Genomic DNA, 21,707 nt, shown 5'->3' with positions numbered 1-21,707 from the left:
ACAGAAATATGGTAACCCTATACCAAACTGCGTTGAGTGTAAGATAAACAAGCTGTGTCAAAAGATGCAATGCGTAATGGGCATACAGATATTGAAAATCTGCTAGTACTTCACGGCTATCTGACTCCGAATAGTAATATTGTTTACTACTTGGCATTGTCCTGGACGTCGAGCGATCATAACGGAACCCCCCGCCATTTCAAGAAGACCGTGAATGGCATTCCGTCATGTCGCCTGTAGGCCTATAGGCAGTGCGGCGTATCTTCAATTTCTGGTGATTCTATCACATATATCTATATATTACTAATTGTAATTAAGGATATTTTTCGAGTGTTTATATATATATATGTATTGTCATTGGTAAGTTACATGTTAGTGTGTTTGAAACAAGAATAGCTGAATCAATCAATCTATATATTAAAAAGCTCACTGGTAATAATCTGACGAATATTGGTAAATGCTGCTATTCCATTTATTTTTAGAACGGGCTCGCGGGCTACTCATCTGGTCCTCGCGGGCTACCTGGGGCCCGCGGGCACCGGGTTGATGGCCCCTGCTGTATAGCGCTCAGTGTCAGGGGTACAGATCTCAGGGCACGGAATCCAACTTAGGCATCGGCTGCGCCTAATCATAGAAATTCCATCGCATAATTGATTTCATGTGCCGAAGTATAGACACCGAATAGACTCATGCAAGGTCCTATCATTCACATGTCAGATAGGACTTATTAAAAGAGGGCAAACAAGCATTATCGATCCACGGTGGTCGTGTACTTTCCGAGGCCAGTTCAGTACTTGTACGCAAGGCTATCCCTTGCGGGATGAATCAAAGTCGATATATGAATAATGCAGAAATTTAAACGGCGGAGCTCCGCAGAGTTTGACAGAAGTTTCGAAGTTTGCGAAAAGGCTTTGACAAGGTCGATAAACACGGGATCAGAGGATAAGATGTCACAGGCTTCTGACTTGGGTTACATGGAAAAATTACTCCTGGCAATGCATATATTTCAGCCCTAGGCTTTAAAAGGAAATGAAGAAAAAAACGTAATATTGCATGTCATTAGGTTTCATCGAGTTATGATAACGAGATTAAGGAGAAAACAGTAAGTTTTAAAGTAGGTCAAGTAGCGAAGCACAGGATGGAGGCAGAAATAATACATCCGCTAAAAAGCCGAGAACGAGTTGCTTCTCTCTGGTGAATTTGGATGAAGTAGAGATTATAGTATCAAACATTTGAGGTTGGTAGCGTTTTTTGCACAACGGCCGATGTATTTAGGTATTGCTGAACTTTTTATACCCGATTTTGAAATTATGACATTTTCGAAGTCCCTCAGGTCACAATTACACCCTGCATTTCAAACACATGTGACCGATGTCATGTCTCAAGATGTAGTAAAGAGAAAGTTGGGTAGTTGCAGATATTGAAAATCGAAGAGTCCCATTATAAACCCTATATAGCTCTCGATATTTTTACTTCGCTATATCTTAATATGAATCGTTTTCACGCACAGGAATGAGTACGAAAGTAAAGTTCGGTACCAGAATGTGTGGACAGCCTGTTGTGCACCCTTACGTTCTTGGTTAAAATTCGGTGAATAAATCTATTTTCCTACCATGTATTTACGATGTATATGGTTCGATAAATGCATATATATGTAGCACGATGGGTTCGTGTCTCTAAAAAAACGTTGAGAACCACTCGTGTTTCAAACCCACTCTAGAATTTACGGAACGAATTTGAGGGCGTGAGACGCTTTGGTATTCGCTTCGCATAGACATGATTTCATCAACACTCGATATCATTGTTGACATATCACATTTGTATCGACGCATTGCGTGTATGTACGATCGTAATGTACGTGTACGTTATTGAGACTTGAGCTGTATAAATGCTGCACTTGGTTTGACGATCAATAATACGTAGGCCTACCAACAGTCCACTTCAAATGGATCTCTGGGAATATAAAACCGAAGATATCGCAACGATAAAGGTCCCGCCGGGTCAATAAATAGTACGGCCCGCGAAATCCAACGGAACGAATCCAATCACACACTCAGCTTTCATAAATACTCCATTATACATTTGCGTGTATCGATTCGCTAGATTCCTAGGGGAATTTTGCGTTTAAATAACTGAGATCTTAAACTAAACTGGATCACCGCGAGAAATTGTTGTAAGCAGAGTGGGTAGCCCGTTTCTTATGATTGCCGTTTTATGAGCGACAGTTCAGCATCTTCCAAACGTAACGATAACAATGTAATAGGTCAGAGTTGACGAATGTGAATGTGATTCAGTAGGCAGCACCAGCCTATCCCGATCTTAGAAATTCGTGTAGCCGTCTCAAAAGTAGAACTTCTCAAACAAAGCAATGTCGCCATGTTGTGCTTTGGTTTACGATGTAGTTTTGTTTCGACACGAATTCGTTTATCGGAGAACCTAACTGCTATTGATTGTAGTGTCATTGTCTTTTCCAATACAGGGCGTAGCTCGAGAAGGACGTTCACGACTCCGATATATGGCATGGGTATTGGGTATACTATAGGCCTTATGGGGCTATCGCGAGAAGGAATGTCGTGTATTTAATCGAGTGAGGATTTGAGAGTGCAGCAAACATGAGCACTGAGCAGCAAAGGTATGAGCTTCCTATCCCACATCAGGTCAGCTTTGAAAAGGCAGAAGAGACCTGCTACAGTAGGGATGTTAAATATATATTAATAAGCCTAGTATCGCAATGCCACATGCACCAGTAACTTGTAATATGCGATCGCTTCATTTGTAAGGCGGTCTTGCGTGCAGTGGGACCGTATAGCACTGGCCTGAATGCATTGTGTGCATTGAATATAAGTTTGAGTGGATTGCACGAACCGGCAACACGAAACAACACTTGTAATAACGTCCCGTCTTCAATGGTGTCTTGCAGATTAACGACTTGTAGCTAAACAGATTATGTTAGTCAGCGGACCTCATGGAGAGTTATCGTGCGATTCTTAATATTTTCTCCGTTTTGATAGTCAACTCGAAAGCGGACACATGCGGGTGTCGCCTTGCGTAAGTATATTAAGCTGCACTTTATGATGTACTTAATTAGGAATGATGAGTCGCCATTTTAGTTATATTATTGTGATGTTTGGACGCAGCGCTAGAGGTACAGTATTTCTACATAGCCGCAAACAATCCTATAATCTGATGCAAATAGCCTGCAGAATGACTTGAAGGTATATAAACGCAAGCGAATGCAGATTGTAATATCAGATTACTATTTTAAAATATTGCATCAACACTTAGGTATTACTATTCGTTGCTGTGACGAGTAGCTCATAATCGTCTTAACTGAAACCGAACATCCCAGATGTCGACCATTTTGCAGACTGCAAATCAGGTATAGCGCTTTTGTAGGGATGAAATATCGCTTTCACATCCATTACAATGGTACAAACTAGTTAAGTCCCACCGATTTATCGAGATACATCGTAGTTGTTAAGTGGATTATGGTTTCATGTACCACGACAAAAAGGCGGTAAAGATTGCATGTACACGTGAACAGATACCACTATATCCCTGAGATCTGTTTCCAAAAGTATTGGTGCATCTGGGTCGATAGCACTCAACGGAATGGGTGTGAAGTGATTCCAAAATTACACATACACACCATAACTGCCGGTGCCTGATTTGCATGTTTGAGATATTTTGTAAATACACCTATTTCCCACCAGCATAACTACTTGCAAGATCATCCAGTTTGTAAAAGTATATTAATTTTATCAGAATATCATCCGATGGGGAATCGGATGGAGTTTGCGATCAGCTGATAAATTCTCAAACGTTTGCCTGTCGACTGTCTTGCAAAGAATACTTTGAAACAGGTATCGTATGACGAACGCCCGCTTTACACATGCAGTTATCAGGCACAGCAACGAGATGTTGGCCTGTATTTATCATTTCAATTGTCATGAAGGAATCCCAAATGAAACGGTGTCTATGTACAATATGTACACTGTACAGTACATCGTACAAGCCTTTAAAAAAGACAGTGAACGCGACCACGATTAACCTGGTTTTGACAATTGGTGTAATCAATGCAAGCAACATTGCATCTGAAATATTATGCTCGTAACATTATACAAAAGCCAAAATCTTCCCATATACTTGAACTTGGTAGCCGAACTTATTGGTGTTCACACTCCACACCACCCTCAACGCTGGGTGCACTAATCAGAACCGCAACTTTGAGGTAGTTACAATAAACATGAATTTTGTACTCTGGTGATTCCAAATTTGTGTATGGTACGCCTCCCTCCCTTGCTGATCACGAAATTCTAGTGACCACTGACCATGCAGTTAAGTCATATTTTGTATTGTAAACTGATCATTTCCCTTGATACGTTGTGGTAGCACAATGATCCGTGATGATTCCAGGCGCGAAGGATAACACGGAGATACACGCGACTGTTATATGCGGGGACTGCCAATATTGCATTATCGCTGCGTCGTTTACTTCTGACAAGGTAAGGGCACACAGCTATCGAACATCAGATACACCATTGAAAACCTACAGTTTCAAGTATTGCACTAACTTCAACATACAAGCGAACATTATGTTTATGTTATTCTTTCAATTTCGTGATGTCTGACAATGCGTACTACGCACTCTTCCAACTGTGTATTTTGTAAATGAGAAAGTAGCTTTGGGATATGTTTGCAGTACTTTAATCCTGAAATAGCCATAAAATGAGGCTACACTTCCCTGTATCACGATAACTGAATATAACTTCGAATATTGTAGCCTACGTATTTGTAAGGTGGTTCATGAGTGAATTAGTCGCCAAGATGCACTCTGCGATTCCGAAAATCTCCAGCCGTAGTATGGTAGAAAATATCCGAGCCCAAATCCATATTTCGTATTCACATAAACGTGGGTATGCAGTCTCCTGCTATTGTGCAATCGACCAGGTTTCGTAAGTGATTCGTTGGGATTTAGAAGTGCTTTCCTTTCAGAAGCAGAGAAGCAGAATCAACATTGCACAGGATAAAAGATTCGAATGCAATATCAGTCGCAGTGCTAATCATACAACGAAAAGCGAAGAAACGCAGTTTAGTGGCATGTCGATTGCAAGCTGTTCTGACAGAGCATTCATGCGATGCCGGACTAGCGCCTTGAACTATTGCGCCGCTGAACAAGTTCTACATTCCGCCACCAAATATCCGTCAACCCGATCAACAAAAATTGCAACTTTAGCGTCACCTAATGGCGATCACACTAATCAAGGCGTGCCGCCTTTTCTGGTAATCGGATTCATCATCAGCCTCGTGATATTAGGGACGATCCTCGCCTCCATCTTCTATCAGGCCAATATGCATTCGTCATCAAAGAAGTCACGTGATCCTCGTCTGTCAGGGTATACCGAAGAAACGGATATGCCACTCAATCCCCTCGCGAAGCGGGAAACTCTATTATTAGTACCTCGAACAGATGCGGCACGCATCGACTCCACACACCGGACAGCTGTCACCGAAATAAACACCATTGAGCCATACAAAACGTACAAAACTTGATCATCTGAAAATTAAGATTTGAAAGAGTTGATATTCGCCTCTGGAGCTACGAGAGAACGCCTTCCGAGCACTTTAAACAAAATCGCGGGTATTCCAGATTTCCATCATAGCGTGGCATATATATCAGGTTGTCGGTACACTGTAAATAAATTGGTTGAGAATTGTTGTAATATATCAGACTTTCATCATAGCGTAGGACGCAAATCAGGTCATCGGTACCTTGCAGTAACAATTTTGCATTTAAAGTCATTAGAACGGGTGAAAACGATGCATATACATTATACAATACACAAGTGAGGGGAGGATCGACGAAGTCTCTAGTCCGAATCCGATCATGTTTCTTCAAAATGAAATCTGGTTCACACTCCGGTCGTATCAGAAAAAAGTATGACTCTGGCAAAAAATTTAGAAAATCCAAGAAATATCCACTATAGGAACTGGCAATATCCTGAATGCTATACGCTGCGGAACTCCGGTCGTATAAACAAAGCGGATGCGGCTAAAATTAAAGATTAATCTTGTGGATATCCAGTCCATGGACTATCCATGCCCTGCACTAATCTACACCGATCCGTATAGCGATTTATCCCGGTGTGTAGCGGCGGGTTCTGTTCAGGTGTACCGCTTTTAGCACCTTGTAAGGGTGATATGGAAACAGAACCAACCCCCCGATAAGAATTGGTGTAGCCGAACTGACTCGTCTTCACCCCTTGAAAATTGTATGGAAGCCGAATATTGTACCAGAAAGTTTCGTTCGCCTGATTTACATCGTAGGCCATGGTGAAAATAGGCGAAATATACGGTTTCCGTACCAGTGTACGACGATATCACGTTTTGGGGTTATACTTTTCTAGAACTGAATTTGGGCAGGAACTTTGAATTATCGGCCATTTCCCTTTGTAAAAGTTAGCTCTGTGGCTAGTGCAATTAAATCATGTCGATTTTGTGAAGTGTCGTAAAACTCAAGGCATCAAGGCGCATTCGTTCCACTTGAAATTGGTGAATATTTATTTATTCCTATATTTGTGTTTTGAAGCATCGCTACAGTTCTATTTTATTGACAACAATAGATTTGTTACGGCCAAATTAAATCGAATTTGAACAATTAGATGTATTTTCAGTGTGCCATTGGTCTACAACAACATGGCGTGTTGTGATGGTTTCTTATACCAGGTGTATTGCTACAATCGCCATCTCATGAGTTGTGACACCTCAAAATTACAAAACATTTTGAAATGACTGAATTATACTGGATGTGATAAGGCCGGAGAAGACCAACTTTAATAGCAATGTTTGGAATTCTCTCTCCTATGTATGCTGGATATTGTTGAAAATTACGTATATAGTTGTGTTGTTTATATTATATTAAAAAATATATGGCGGGACGGGCTCGCCACGTGAAGCCACGCGGTCGTTGATCCACCGAACTATCAGAAGAGGTTGGCTAATATCCTTCATTAACTAGCCTATACTGTACGTGGCGAGATAGCGTAGTGGTATAACCAGGGTTGCCATCGACATGGCCCAAAAATAAGGACAGTCGAGAAATTAGATTGGCATGAAAGAGCGTTTTTGTACATTATTTGTATTTATACGAGTCGTAGCATATCATATTCCATACTTTTCGCCAGAAACAATATGCTCCAGCAACTCCTTGTTATAAGAAAGTGCTTCATGGATCTCACAACAGCTCAGGTCTAAGTTTACCTTTACTCTGGGCCGTAACAGCACTTCGTCAGCTCCCCACCCCCCCAAAAAACGTTGGTTTTGGGCCTCCCCATAGGGTGATAACCAAACTTCTTCAACCCGTTGTGATTAGAGGTGTCAACCAAGATGGGAAAAGGCCGTGCACCAAGTTTAGACTAGGGTTACCATATTTTTGTTTCACTAATTCCGGACGCTCTTCAGCGCCGACTAGCGGATTTCAAAATGAGGTGTGAGCTCATTGTCGATCAATATGACGTCACACCAGCAATGCTTTGTCTATCGACTAGAGGGGGTCGCGATCCGGTTCAGGAGTATGTGGTTGTGTATTGTGGTGGCCGATCAATACCGAAAATGCTATTACCGAGAAGGACAATACCGACAATGGACATTACCGAGAATGGACAATACCGAGAATGGACATTACCGAGAATGCAATATATTCAATACAGGCATGTTATGCATATGAGCAGGTCGTGTGTGTGCATCACGGCGTTGTCACATTCGGTATCGATTCTCAGGTATAAATTTCCCGACAACGTCAGTTACAGTAAGCAAGATTCTTGGCATTGGCCATTCTCGGTAATGTCCATTCTCGGTAATGTCCGTTCTCGGTAATGTCCGTTCTCGGTAATGTCCATTCACGGTAATAGCATTGTCGGTAATGTCCATCTCGATAATAGCATTCTCGGTAATAGTATGGAACCGTGTATTGTATGTTGTAACCTGGGCCGAACCCACATATTTTCAGCCCCGTACCGCCCAAATAAACATTGATCTTGGGCCCATCGTAGGGTATTCGAAGCGACTTCTGGGGGTTTACTATATGCATCTGGTCGTTAAATGATTTGAATGAATTGTGTCAAAAATTTAGGTTCTTCCATATATTACTGTATAATTTTAATCCTCTCTCCGCCCACATAATCAGAGTCAGCGGTAGTATAAAGCTGGTGTAGGATGATGACTTCGAAAATGCAAGGGCCGTAATTGTACATCGTTAAGTCATGTTCATGTCGCAGTGATGAGATTATTTATCAGCCTAATGCGGTATGTACTTCACCACTGAGCGATATAAACACCGCACATCCGGTGGTTTCCGACCTTTTATGATGGCGAATCCATTTCCAATTTGAAAATGTGCCGTGGTCCAGCTCAAAATTTGATGAGCTGATTACTAATTAAAGGTCGGCACATTTGCCCAGACTTACTCACAGCCTATTTTGGAAGCTAATTACGTTCAACATCTTCGCGAACCCCAGAATAGAGCCAAACTACCCCCTGGTTTAGTACCACCATATTTGAATAAAGCATCCAAACGACCTAAAACGACGACTCTGTGAATACCGTTATCTTGTAATTGCGATTACAATTAGACTTCTTTTTGTAAATGAATGTTATTTTTTATTTATTTTTTGATCGCGGTTTTAGCAAGGGCGGTAGTCCACATGTTAAAACCAAAATATATTATACTAAATCGTGCGCAGCGCGAACAAAAATTTCTTGTAGCAAAAATCTGCCCAAAAATAGTCTTGTTTAGATTGATTTACAAAACAAAATATGAGCTTAGTTCAAGCCTTCAAAATTCCGGACATTTAGGCATATTTTAGAAATTCCTCCCGGACGCAGTTTTAACAGTGAAATTCCGGACATGTCCGGGAAATTCCGGACGTATGGCAACCCTAGTTTAGACAAAATCATTTCTTGAGCGTATGGACCGAGAACTCCCGTAACAATGCTGGTAGTCTTGGTCCTGGCCGAAGAAAACTTATTTGCGGTGTTGGAATCAGGGAATATTGCTTTGAACAATTGCGATGTGCAATCGTTGGTGAGGAAGGATTGCTGGTGTTTGGCAGTATGGAATGCCCAGGTACCCTCAGCAGCAGCTGCCTTGTAGTAATTATTCATCGACTGGCTTAAAATAATCATTATGACACACTTTTTATGTTTTGGGGTATCAATGTGAGTTGAAATAGCGGTCTTTCCTATGGCCTCCACGTTAATGTCACAATTACAGTTTTGCAGATATTGCAATGTGCGAAACACTCGCCCTTCAATATTCGTTATATACCTTTGAATTCTCTCTCATAATCGTCACGAAAAATGTTTTTACGCCTGCTCATTTTAACTAATCAGATTTAGCTTTATTAGTAGCTAAAACTATATGTGCAGGTGCAATATAATTTAGATAAATTTATCAATGAATTATAGCATTACTACTTTTTAAACGATGTGTCGACTGCACTGCGCATTTTTCACTGCGCAATAATGCTGCCTTCCCCACAGCTTGAGCTTATTCTGCTGTAGACCAAGCAGCAGGAACCTGGTACTGCTGTTTACTGCTAAATTGACGTCCGCTGCGGTAGCTTGGTACAGACGAAACTGCTATCACTCACTGCCCTAACCATCTCACCACTTAGAAAACAAATCTTGCGGTGTGTACGTCAGGAGAGTTCCTTTCATTTATGATGTCATAAAATCTCGACGCAAAAGCATAATTTGAGAATATTATGCAACACAGATACCAGCGGAAAACGGTCGAAGTTCTGTAGAAGTTTAAAATAAGACAAAATAAGGACACAAGTCGAAAATAAGGACATTTCTTAGAAATAAGGACAGTCGAGTTTTCTAAGACATGGCCCTCCAAAATAAGGACAAATCTTAGAAATAAGGACGGTATGGCAACCCTGGGTATAACCCACAGCTGCAACACCAATGGGCTGCGGGTACAAGTCCGACCGAGGTCGACTCCAGAATTCCTACCTAAGTGTTGGAGGTTTATCTAGGCTCCTGCTCGCCATTTCGTCCATGTAAGCGGTGTTTTATAAAAGCCTAGAAGTGGGCCGTGCTACAAGCCGGCAGCTACTGAATAAAAAATGAAGACAATTGATCTGGTGTAAATGACTATAGTAGGTTAGTCGAAAAACACCATGAATACCACAAACAACAACTATACTGTGCCGCGAGAAACATTGTAGATTCGACGCGTGTGTTGCAGTGAATGTATGCGTAATTGCGTATGTACGAGTAAATGCAACTGCTACCCGCTAATGCAAGACCAACATCGTTCCAGAATAACAATTTCTCGATTTCAGAGCACACTCCCTATATGTCTGATCTTTTGACCAGGATGACATGTCTTTATGGTTCAGGGCAGGTATATTTGCGCATAAAGATCTCATGAGCGAGAAAAGACTGTATGTGCATCAGTGCATGTGCACTATGCAGTGTGCATGTTTATTCCTAAGTCTAGGTATGCAATCGTTTCTAGGCTTGGCACAACGATTTGAATCCTCGAATCCAAGGCCAGTATTAGTTGCAGTGGTTAGAATTGAGTATAGTAGCCGAATTCTACTTTATTCAGTGCCGAAAGTGCTATTTTATAAGGATGGTGTGAACGTGAGGTTCACGTTCGCGTTCTGTGTGTGAACCTCGGAAATTCAGAGGTTCGCGTTCACAACAGAACCTTGATAGGTTCTGCACTGTGAACCTTTTTAATGTATTACAATTTTTACTTTATTATGACATCTTTGGTACGAATTTATTGCATTTCAACTGCGGCCGGTCCCTCTATGCATGGCGCTGGCAGCAGAAAAAATCAACACAAAACGAATATGCACCTTGACAGTCTCAAAGATTTTACTTGGTTAGCTACAAAAGTTTGCTCCAAATATCCAGCTTTCCGATTGTGAATATTTAGCGACTCTCTGCTGTGAGCTCAACTCGCAATCACACAACGTAACAAGCGAAATACACTTATAGTAGTCAGCGAATGATGCTTATTCAACCAATCAATCTTGACTTCATATGTTTATTGGGGGTTTTGGCTACTGCTGTATAACCTATTAATGGGATAATTTCGGTAGCAAGCATATAAACCCTGTTTTACACTCTGCTCAAAATCAATGTAGCAATACTCAGATGCCGAATACATTGTCCAGTCTGGCCAAGACCGTTACGGTGTTTCTTATATTCCCTGGTGAGTCCTCGTCGAAGTTGTTGGCAAAGCGACGGATCATATTGATTTAATGGAAGTATTATATCATTTGATTGCCTCAGTTGATACATTCAGCGACGTTAAAAACGCCCATATGTACTTCCGCATTGTGGGATTATGTGGCCCGAGTCGTCGCTAGGTATCGTGTACGTACGTACATGTACATTAGGCTATCACTTCCTTGAAAGATAGGGTTAGAATTAGCAATATGATGTCACGTGACGTCATGAGGTTCACGTTCGTGTTCACACAGAACCTTTCAAAAAGGTTCGCGTTCACACGAACCTGAACCTTTCAGAGGTTCACACCATCCCTACTATTTTATCAACATTGACACATTTCTCCCTCTACGGAGAGTACGGGATATTTGCGTAGTTGGTTACTCCACTGCAACTTCTGGCTGGCGAGTTTCTAAGACAGTGGTTCCCAACCTTTTTGTCTCCCTTCCCCACTCCACATTTATTCCGAGCCTTCATTCCCCACTATACCACTGTACCACCATCACTGCCCTTTGTTATGTATTTTGGTTGGATGAAAATAAAGACTCTCTCTCTCTATACCCAAAACTTTTGTCATTACGGAGCAGCTATTTGCTTGTTTGAGTACACAAGACACACAACCACCCCAGTACGCAAGACAATCGCCTGTAACTGATGCAACATAAAACGTATTATGAACCGATACCGGTAACCGTCTAAATTTAACGAACGGGTTATTTTACGTCATTCTGGTCGTGCTGGATGCGTCTGTGACGCCATCATCGGTTACCGAGAATTAAAAATGCGTTTTATAATTTTCGATACATACATTCCTGAGCACTGAGCAGTTAACTGGTAACGGTAATTGCGCATGTGTCTCCGTAAATATATAGACTGTCCTGTATATAATGTTCAGCAAATGCGTCTATTCCCCACAAGAAACCATTGAATTCCCCATCGATTGGGAACCACTGTTCTAAGTGCTCCTCAGTCCTCACCTGTATCGCTCGTTTGCTAGCCTACTGTGTCACCATAGCGCATAGAATGGCCGATGAAGGGCAAATACAGTGAATCGAACGAAAACAGCAAAGAAATCGGCCTAAAACGGGGGCGCAGACTAGATGACCTCATGGGGCCGTATCGCAACTCCGTCGCCAAAGCATCTCGATGGTGCAGGCGAGAAAGAATATCATATCTCTCTCTCTCTCTCTCTCTCTAAAGAACGACAAGGTCAAAATCAAGTTACATTGGGCAAACCTACTAAGCCGATGTGGATGTCAGATAGAGAGACCGTAATTGGTCGATTCGACATACCCCTATTGTTGACTACTGTTGACTACATCGCTCGCGACTTGCTATCGTATTTTGCAGTGTGTGCCTTGAACAGATAGACATATTATATATCTGTCCGATACCAGTTGGCACAAATACTGAAACAGACAATGACATATTCTATATGACCACATCCGAGACGCGTGGTCGTGTAAAGCAGATGGAAAGATATTATGCCCACGACGTAAAGGCTAGTCCTACTTCTTTATTCAGTTCAGTTCGGACTTGGAGTAGTCTTTCGAATCAGACACCTGCCTTGGCCTAGGCGATCTAAAGAGGAGGCATACACACTGAATGAAAAGTAAAAGAAGATAGAATAGAAAAAGCAAGCGAAAAAAATGGAGTGGCAGGTCATGAAACGTGAGATCGATAGGTCAGGTCGTGGTCGGGTAATCTTGAGGGCGGACTAGTATTTATTTAGTAGTAATTGCTTGTATTTTGACTTGAATGTGGACAGGCTCGTCGACTGTCGGATGGCCGGCGGGATACTGTTCCACATCAAATTGTGGTTGTGTCTCACTCACATTGCACGTCGTCTGTCTCATTTTAATCAAGCTAATGATGCAAGTTGTATGCAGGATTACAAAAAACGAAAAATTAAGAAAAAGGCCTCACGGTACAGCAAATTTTGCATTCGTGCTTCAGACTGTTACCATGGATATTTAATTATCACAGACTGTTTCATATGTTATGTATCAAAAACGTGCTTCCTCGAATAATGGAATAATCGCTCCGCCATAGTTGATAAAAGATATATTGAAAGAGCGAATCAACTGTGTTTGAATGAGATACGACGGAGCGCATAATGCATATGGATCCTGTTCATTAAAAATGTAGTATACGAGACAGGGTAAGTAGTAAGAGACTCGCTACAGCGATGGCACATGCTGCATGCATGAATGATAGTTATTATTATTATTATCCTTGTTTCGTAGTAAACTACAAAAGTGAAAGCTGAGGTTGTGTAGCTTGATTATAAACTAAGCAGTATGCAGCAGTAAAGTGTAAGACACGGCAGAATAACGAATGATTCTGATAGATTACAGTGTGCGAGTGACAGCAGGGTAGAAGAAGGGAGTCCTGAATTGAAAATAGACTACTGTATAGCAGTGTTGGGATGACTCGAGTCATGACTTGACTCGAGTCAGACTCGAGTCACTTTTTCGTATGACTTGACTTGACTCGAGTCACTCTGCTAAAATGACTTGTCTTGACTTGACTCGGCGTATCAGAAATGTGGATTGACTCGTGACTCGGAGCAAAATTCACGAGTCAATTCAAGTCATTAAGTAATTAGTGTCGATAAAAGTCACTGTATCTTGCATAAGTTCGGATTGTTCGCGCAACGCTGGTGTAACCCGTGAGAGCGACCAATCATTAAATGATCGTGCGTTTTAATGAGCCTCGATTGTTCTCTCACAAATCGCAAACGAAGTGATCGAAGCTTACAGCCTACTTTGTCGTAAACTATAGTATAGTAAAGTAATTTAATAGCGAAATGTCTATTTCTGTTCTGTGTTCTTAACTTAACCAAACCTCTTGTTTTGAAATTGAATCCGAAAATAGTTTATATAGTCCTCAATCATTGGCGATGACTCGAGTTGTATCATATAAATTTTGAAAAAGGGTAATGTATTGCATCTTATCAATTCGTTTCTCTATTCTCTATTTAGGCTGGTAACTAAAAACTGAGGCTGTGCAATTACTTACTGGGTTTATTAGTTCTACTTAAATGTGAGCGATACAGCGCCTTACTTGCGTGTATATTGAACTCTATATTCGTTCATCAGTTCAAAATCAATGACCACTCAATCTGTATTTCAGACAGCGATCAAAATACAATGACGTAATTACTCCTCATACCTCGAAAAGGCAATTTGACTTGAATTGTGACTTGACTCGTGACTTGACTTGACTTGACTCGACTTGACTCGAGTCACCTCCAAAAATCGACTAACTTGACTTGACTCGAGTCACCTTCGAAAATCGATTGACTTGACTTGACTCGAGTCAAAATGTGCGATGACTCGAAATAACTCGTGACTCGAAGGTAGTGACTTGATCCCAACACTGCTGTATAGATGAGAAATTCATGAAAAACTTCAACCTCACCCCTCACTGAGTTCATGATTTCTTAATTTGTAATGAATCATGTTTCATAGAACTACATAGCGTACCTTCTCTATTCCATAGTAATCCATAAAATCGTAGTGTACTATCATAATAAATGCACTGAATTTTGATGTGTGAGGCTGAAAAAATTTGAATTTTGCTCCACGGCCGCCGGGTTATTTCCAAGCTTGCTAAGCGGCGAGCGAACAATCATATTCTTCTCTACGCCGAGACTCTGTCAGAATGAATCCGAATAGTTATAATCGGAAATTGTAATTCCAACCAAGATCTGGACATTGAATAATGATATGGAAATTGCATGTATCATTTATATACCAATAAATACCATAATCATATTAAAACCCGTATTTATCATCTGTTTTATCTACTGAGGATACTTTGAGAAGATGGTAAGGACTAAGGAGTAGAAAGTATAATACATGAATCATTCACCCATTTCGGACTTGGGATTTTAGATTGCACTGGACTAAAATGATGTAATACTTGACGACACCAATATTATATATATATAAACAAAGGTATCACATGCGATAACAAGATAAACGAATTTTTCTTATGTGATGTGAGTGACCACAAACACCATTGACCAGACAACGGAGAACAAACATCTGGTTGGGTTTTAAACTTGGCCAGGTAAGACGTAGCTGCTGTCTGTGTCTGACACCTTTGGTAATCTCTTATGAATCTTGGTCTGTGACCCGGGTGAAAATACACAACATTACTAGACTATAATGTAGTCCTTTGCTTTCATGACTACTTGCGTTGCAGTATCTTTTTAGTTGAATAAATTTATCACCGGTAAATTAAAATTAGAGTTGAAAAAATGACACTGCAATGATTTTAGATTATTAACATAATTCGGAGAACAATATTCAAGTTTATTCGCATCGCAACTCACCTTTAACGTGTTCTTGTTGCAAGAGTAGAGGGACTTGGCGGCATTCCTGTAGTAACAAAGTAGCTGACCGATAGCCTATATATTAGGTTAGCTTTGCTGGCTACATATACTGGAAGTCCTGTACGGAGGTTCGCGAGTTCTTCAATCCACAGATGTTCACTCGAACACGAAGTATATTTAGAGAGAATAAGATGTAGCGGTTATAAATGAGTCTGCGACTATTTCTCAGTTCTCGCGTTAAGTACTCGACAAAGACGATAGAATGACGTCATGACATACATTGCGTAACGATAGCTGGCAATAATATGGCACATGTTGAGGTATATATTGGGATAATGATCCCAAGTCCATTTTAAGGTGACACAGTCAACTGCAGTGTATTAGTAAACTTCGCTTGTATCAGACCCACGGTGTATGGACATATTGTGTGTCTCTTGTGTCAGTCAAGATTCATTCATACCTGCTAGCTATACTACACTATTGCATCTTTATTTGACTGAGCAAAGTGTTTTGAAATAGGCAGCCTACTATTGTGCGAACTTATGAAACTTCCAGGCTAAGGACTCAATGCCAGGATTGATGCATCAGATTACACCAATTTACTTGCACCAAGTCATTATACCAATCACTGAATCCCGGTACATGTACGTTCAGCATAATATATTTGGTGCAGGGTTGTAATGACTCGAGTCACGTTTTTTTTGTGACTCGACTTGACTCGAGTCATTTTCTTGAAATGGGAAGATGACTCGACTTGACTCGAGTCAATATTTGGATTGACTTGACTTGTACTCGAGTCATTACGCATGACTCGACCCAAGTCAATGACTCGGCTTATTTTATATGACTTGAAGATGAATAAATTTGCGAATCGTAATGGCTAGTTCAACACATCTGACGAATTCTGCCGACATCGCTATTTGTCACCACTGCTTTCGAAAATATAAATGTTATTCCGCTCGTGGCCCTAGAACCCCCACAATCGGCCTCGAATTTTTCATTGTTATGGAGATTGGCATTGGGACGCAACAATGCTGCCAGGCACTTTTGCTCCTGAGCTACTCTCTCGTTTCGCCAGACAGCATTGTTGCGTCCCAATGCCAATCAGGGTCGTACCAACCCTGCTCTCACTCAACAACCATGCGATTAGGCACATCCTCACTGTCAATTACTTGCGCGCATTAGTTGAAGCATTGAAGAATTCTATTTTAAAGCGTTTTGCAGGAGTGTTTATAAATGTGAACATGACCACAACTGATGAGTCTTTGGATTGGCCTATCGGTAATCCCAAACCGTTTGGTGAAACCATCTTCTTCACATCATGCGTGTTCGATCCGAAATTTGCTTTCCATTAGCATATGGATCTGATAAGAGACTGAGAAGCTCATGTGTAGATTTGAAAGCGATGATTCTTTGCATTTTTTGGCGACTCGAAAGAATGAGTATCCTATGCTCTTCAGTGTGGTTCAAAAATGCTTATCAATTCCTGCATCTAGTGCACCAGTGGAACGTGTATTCAGTAGAGGTGGATTTATTCTTATGCCATGCCGCTTTAATATTTCTGAGGATCTCCTTTCCACTTTGGTATTTTTAAAGTGTAACTCATCATCATTGATGTGACCTGCTGTCTGTAAAAACACACAGTACCCTCTGTCAATTTGAGGTTTTGTTAGGTATGTGCATTGTGCACGTGAGTAATAATGAATGGCTAATGCTGTGTGATGTTTGTAGAATAGCATTGTTCAAAAGTTACTTCTTTTTTATTTTACTCGGTGGCTACTTGATGAAATTGTTACGTTGCATAAAAAGAACATTTAATCTGGCTCAATTTTAAAAAGTAGAGTCAATGATATGATAGGAGAAAATTTTGGATTTGAAAATAAATGAAGTATTTTGTGAGAAATTCTTTCATATAATATAATTACATACTAGTAGTAAGCCGACTATTTTTTCATATCCAAAATATTATACTCTAATAACTTCATTTCTTCTAGTTGGAATTTGCTATGAATCATATTTTTACACCATGTAACAATATCATGAGATAGCCGGTAAGATTCGAAAATCTCTATTTGTAATTAATCTAAAATTTTCTTTCATAGCATTGCTTTTTACTGGTTGGAATTGAGCCAAATTTGATTTTTTTAGGCAATCTAACAATTTTAAGAAGTAGCCAAAACTCTGATAGGGACAAAATGAGCATGTTTGGCAAGCTAGGAATTCGATATTACCCAAGCAGGATTGAAAACATGAGCTGAACATGACTTCAAAACTGTGACTTGGACTCGACTCGAGTCATAACACTATGACTCGGACTTGACCCTTTAAACCAGGGGCGGGCAACTTCTCCAAGTAGGCGGGCCGGATATAGGAAAATTAAGTACTTGGCGGGCCGGATTGCTGAATCGATACATTATTCGCCCATTTATCCACGTATACAAAAAATAAATCGTATTAAATGAATGTATTTTAACGACAGCAATGCAACTTCAAAGCCATTTCTCGTCAATAATGACGAAGACAATGTGGATTTGAGAACAGCACTGTCACACAGCAGGGGTGGCCAATCTTTTTGCCAGTCACGGCCGCATTTCGACTACTCATGTAGCCTACGGCCGCATTCCAGGGAATAGTCGTAATGAACTAGCAGGACGCCAAATACTCATGTTAAAGTGTCTATGTCCATTTCCGGCGAACTCCGTACTAATCTATTAAATAATGTAGGCTGTTCATAGTTGCGCCAAGCGCGAAAATTTTTTCAGATACATTCATGAATTTCGTCATTAAAATTAGTAGTTCTACATATTATTTCTCATCCCATGTGATCAGATTCACCGGTAGAGTTGGTGGAGAGTCGGTCAGGGCAGGCCAATTATTATTAGTCACTTTGTTGCATGCTGTTCTTTGCATGTCTTGACCTCCCGTCAGGATTGTCGATATAGTGAGGAGAACACGATTCCAAGTTGGTATTTCTATATGTGGTGCATCTGTTCGCAACTGTACTGTGGGGCGCTGATTGCAAAGTGCGCAACTATATCAAAATCGAAAAATAAAGTCGCATTGAATCGCGCACTGCACGAGAAACTTTCAAGAATAATTAAAATCTTTCGAGAAATCGGGAGTCAATTCGTAAATTCAAATTATACGTCGACGGCCGCCAACACCTACTAATTGAATTACGTGTCCACGGCCGCACAAATTTGCTTCTACAGCCGCAGGTTGGCCACCCCTGTCATACAGGTACCACCATGTCTGCTTCTCTCTGATCAATCAACACACGGTGCAATCCTCCATTGAGATTTCAAGGCGTTCAATAAGCCCGGTACCCCAAATTTACCAAGATCTCAATGCATTAGGCCGCAGTGGTTCTCAACCTTTTTGACCCGCGGACTCATCTCAAGCTCGCCAGTATCTCCGCGGACTCAAGCCATATATTACCGAAAAATATTTTTTTTGATTTCTATCCGAGAGAGTGTAATACGGTATCAACAAAAAAAGCAAGCACTGTTTTTCACTTAACCCACACTCAATGGGAGCCTTGTCCTTGATGTTGCTTGGCAAGTTTATTTAATTCCGGAATTATGGTTGTCAATGTAGGCCTACATCTGATGTCATCTTCCGATTAAGTCTATTTCTATACTTCTTTTGCTCATCGTCAGAGTTGAAAAGCCAGATTCACACAGGTAGGTGATGTGGTCGGAAATAGCAAAAGAGCTGTTGCAGCTTGCTTACAAAGATCTGAATGACTATGCTCCATCGACTGCACATTTGGCTAAAATTGAGTCAAGGAAGCTTTCTTAAACCTGTCTTTCCACATCTGTCGGCTTTGCAATTTAAGCAACTGTTCAGTAATGCAGTCCAAATCTTGAGTTCTACTTATAATAGACAACTATAGATTGTTTCTGTGATTAGCACATGTGCCTACGATTGTCATTTTCCAAATCAAAATCAATTACCAACACTAAGCGTATATCGCGCCGGAAACCTGTGCAATGTGCCTACGTGCAGGACCGTAACAGCACTTCGTCACCCCCCCCTTCAGTAACAAAACGTTGGTCTTGGGCCCCACAGGGCGATAAACCTAACTTCTGGAGGGCTTTACCCCCAGACCCCCCCCCCCCCCCCCCCCGTCCGATACCTTTTTACCGCTACTTCTCAGCGAATTTATTTTACCGTTCAGTTAGCCGTCTTGTTTCGAATAAACCGCGCTAAGCGCGAAAATATTCCGTAATCCATGATTGAATCGGTCAACATGATCGGGAATTGCATATATTTAGCTGTAAATCTTTTATGCTATCTCTGCTCATGCATTCAGATTTTTCGGTCGAGTTGAGTGAGGCGTTTCGGAAAATGATATAATTTTTCTAAAAAGTGGCATAAATTTCCAAACAATACTCTATAATTTATGGTAATTCGCGAATCGTTTTGGCCCCCTTCGAGCTCACCCCCCCCCCCCAATTATGGGGGTTTGGGGTACGGCAGTTACGGTCCGGCATACGTGTGTATAAAGAGCTGTCCCAGGGGCTTATACCTGGCATATTCGGTATGTGAATTGTGAATAGTGAATACGCAGCATTAAATTCCGAGTCCATTCGTACTAAATTCAAGTCAATCCGACAAAAATTGTAGAGTTTATGACCGTGATAGAATTGCTTATGACAATTTTAGCAATAGGCTACCTCGAACATAAATGTAGGGCATTTTGAAAAATTCCAATTGGCGATAATAGGGATTTTATACCTGGCGTGATTGGTATCAAACCAAGATGATGCGACAGATGGGCAAAGCATACCCGTTTTGCCTGTGATACTTGCAAACAACTGGTTTGGCCAAGACACAGAATATCTCAGGAGAACCAATAATGCTTGGAATGCTGCTCAATTTGTAGTGGTGCTGTTTTGTTGTTCTTGCGTTTGAAATATACGTGGCCAAACATCGCTTATTGAGGTATCTCTAATATTGCTTTCAAAACTACATTCACTGCAGTATAATTTATTAACTTGCAGGAATTTCGTATGCCCCTTATCAACAAGTGGTAGCTAACGGCACAATAAGACGCATAGAGAGAGAGATTCAAACGAAATCCAAATAGGCAAGATTTGACGTAACAATGCAATAATAAAAAGGAACGGTAGCTGTTCAAAGTCAGCTGTACCGGTACTCCGGTAGTCATAATAAAGGGATAATAGATAATCAAATTATACAATACTCAGAAGACGTTACACAGACAATCATCGAAATATATTGATGGAATATTTAAAGATAGTATACAAACTCTTTATCCTTTTTATGGTGCCGGTAATTCTTGATAAGGAAAACCCGGAAAGCCACCGAGGTAATAAATTCTACTGCAATGAATGTAGTTCTGAAAGCACTATTCCAGTTGAGTGCCGCCAGTCACATATATAATGCATATCTATGCATTTTTTATGACAGCTATTAAGGTTACAAACATTTCAAAATAGGTATTTTGCGAATCATGCAGCCTAATCTAAAATCGGAATTTGACGAAACCGGACCAGGACGGGGCTCGTTCACTTTCGGACCAAAAAGCTATTTTCTCCGTAAGGCTGCAATGACTTTGGTCCGAAAGTGAACGAGCCCCGTAGGTCTGTCAATTACACGTTCCGAAATCATATCGGAAGTTGAAGAAAAGAATAAAAATTTTGATATTTCCGTGGATTTTAGACTTCTCAATCTGAAATCAAGTAAGTAGACCCCTAAATGAGGATCCACGATCGTTTCTTAAGGTTTTATCGATACCTAAACTATTGAATTCGCTATGAGACTGGCGTCTTCCCATTGAAAAACACGAGGAAATACTAGGTCCACAATCTGTCAACTGTGTGTGCCGATTAAGTTACCAAAAATTCCTGTGCTCGCGGACTCACCAAGGACCTTCCGCGGACTCAAATGAGTCCGCGGACTCGGGGTTGAGAAACACTGCATTAGGGTTACGTAGGTGACGACATAGCGTGGTTGTTAAACTGTGCGGCCTGTCTATCTCGATATTGAATTCGTGCCTGTCGCGGCCTCGAAATTTGAAATTGGCCAGCGACCCGTTTTCAGTTGGCGACACCTGGCATAATTGGTGTCTTACAAAAGCCTAGAAGTG

The 21,707-nt window shown here is 40.9% G+C and overlaps 1 protein-coding gene and 1 long non-coding RNA gene across 2 annotated transcripts in view; both read left to right on the top strand.

Annotated features, from left to right (window-relative positions):
* The window catches only part of LOC145445951 (uncharacterized), a 146,169-nt gene that overhangs the window by 113,923 nt on the left and 10,539 nt on the right, over positions 1-21,707 (top strand). The window lies entirely within an intron of this gene.
* On the top strand, positions 1,856-6,010 carry LOC145445852 (uncharacterized). The gene is made up of 4 exons (XM_080324009.1): positions 1,856-3,048; positions 3,766-3,863; positions 4,417-4,505; positions 4,996-6,010. The coding sequence occupies exons 1-4, from the start codon at positions 2,966-2,968 to the stop codon at positions 5,551-5,553; spliced, it is 828 nt and encodes a 275-aa protein (XP_080180135.1). The 5' UTR covers positions 1,856-2,965; the 3' UTR covers positions 5,554-6,010.

This window comes from Botryllus schlosseri, chromosome 1 (assembly GCF_051294905.1).
Source record: "Botryllus schlosseri isolate E-star chromosome 1, Bs_hap1, whole genome shotgun sequence".
Taxonomy (NCBI): Eukaryota; Metazoa; Chordata; class Ascidiacea; order Stolidobranchia; family Styelidae; genus Botryllus; species Botryllus schlosseri.
Note: the sequence above shows the minus strand (reverse complement) of the source record. Positions and strands in the feature narration are given on the sequence as shown.

What these genes read in the sequence shown, in the direction of transcription:
- LOC145445852 (XM_080324009.1), top strand. Translation starts at nt 2,966, where the DNA reads ATGGAGAGTTATCGTGCGATTCTTAATATTTTCTCCGTTTTGATAGTC. An exon ending in ACATGCGGGTGTCGCCTTGC is followed by an intron (nt 3,049 to 3,765) that starts GTAAGTATATTA and finishes TAATTTTATCAG; the next exon opens with AATATCATCCGATGGGGAAT. An exon ending in CGTCGTTTACTTCTGACAAG is followed by an intron (nt 4,506 to 4,995) that starts GTAAGGGCACAC and finishes CTTTCCTTTCAG; the next exon opens with AAGCAGAGAAGCAGAATCAA.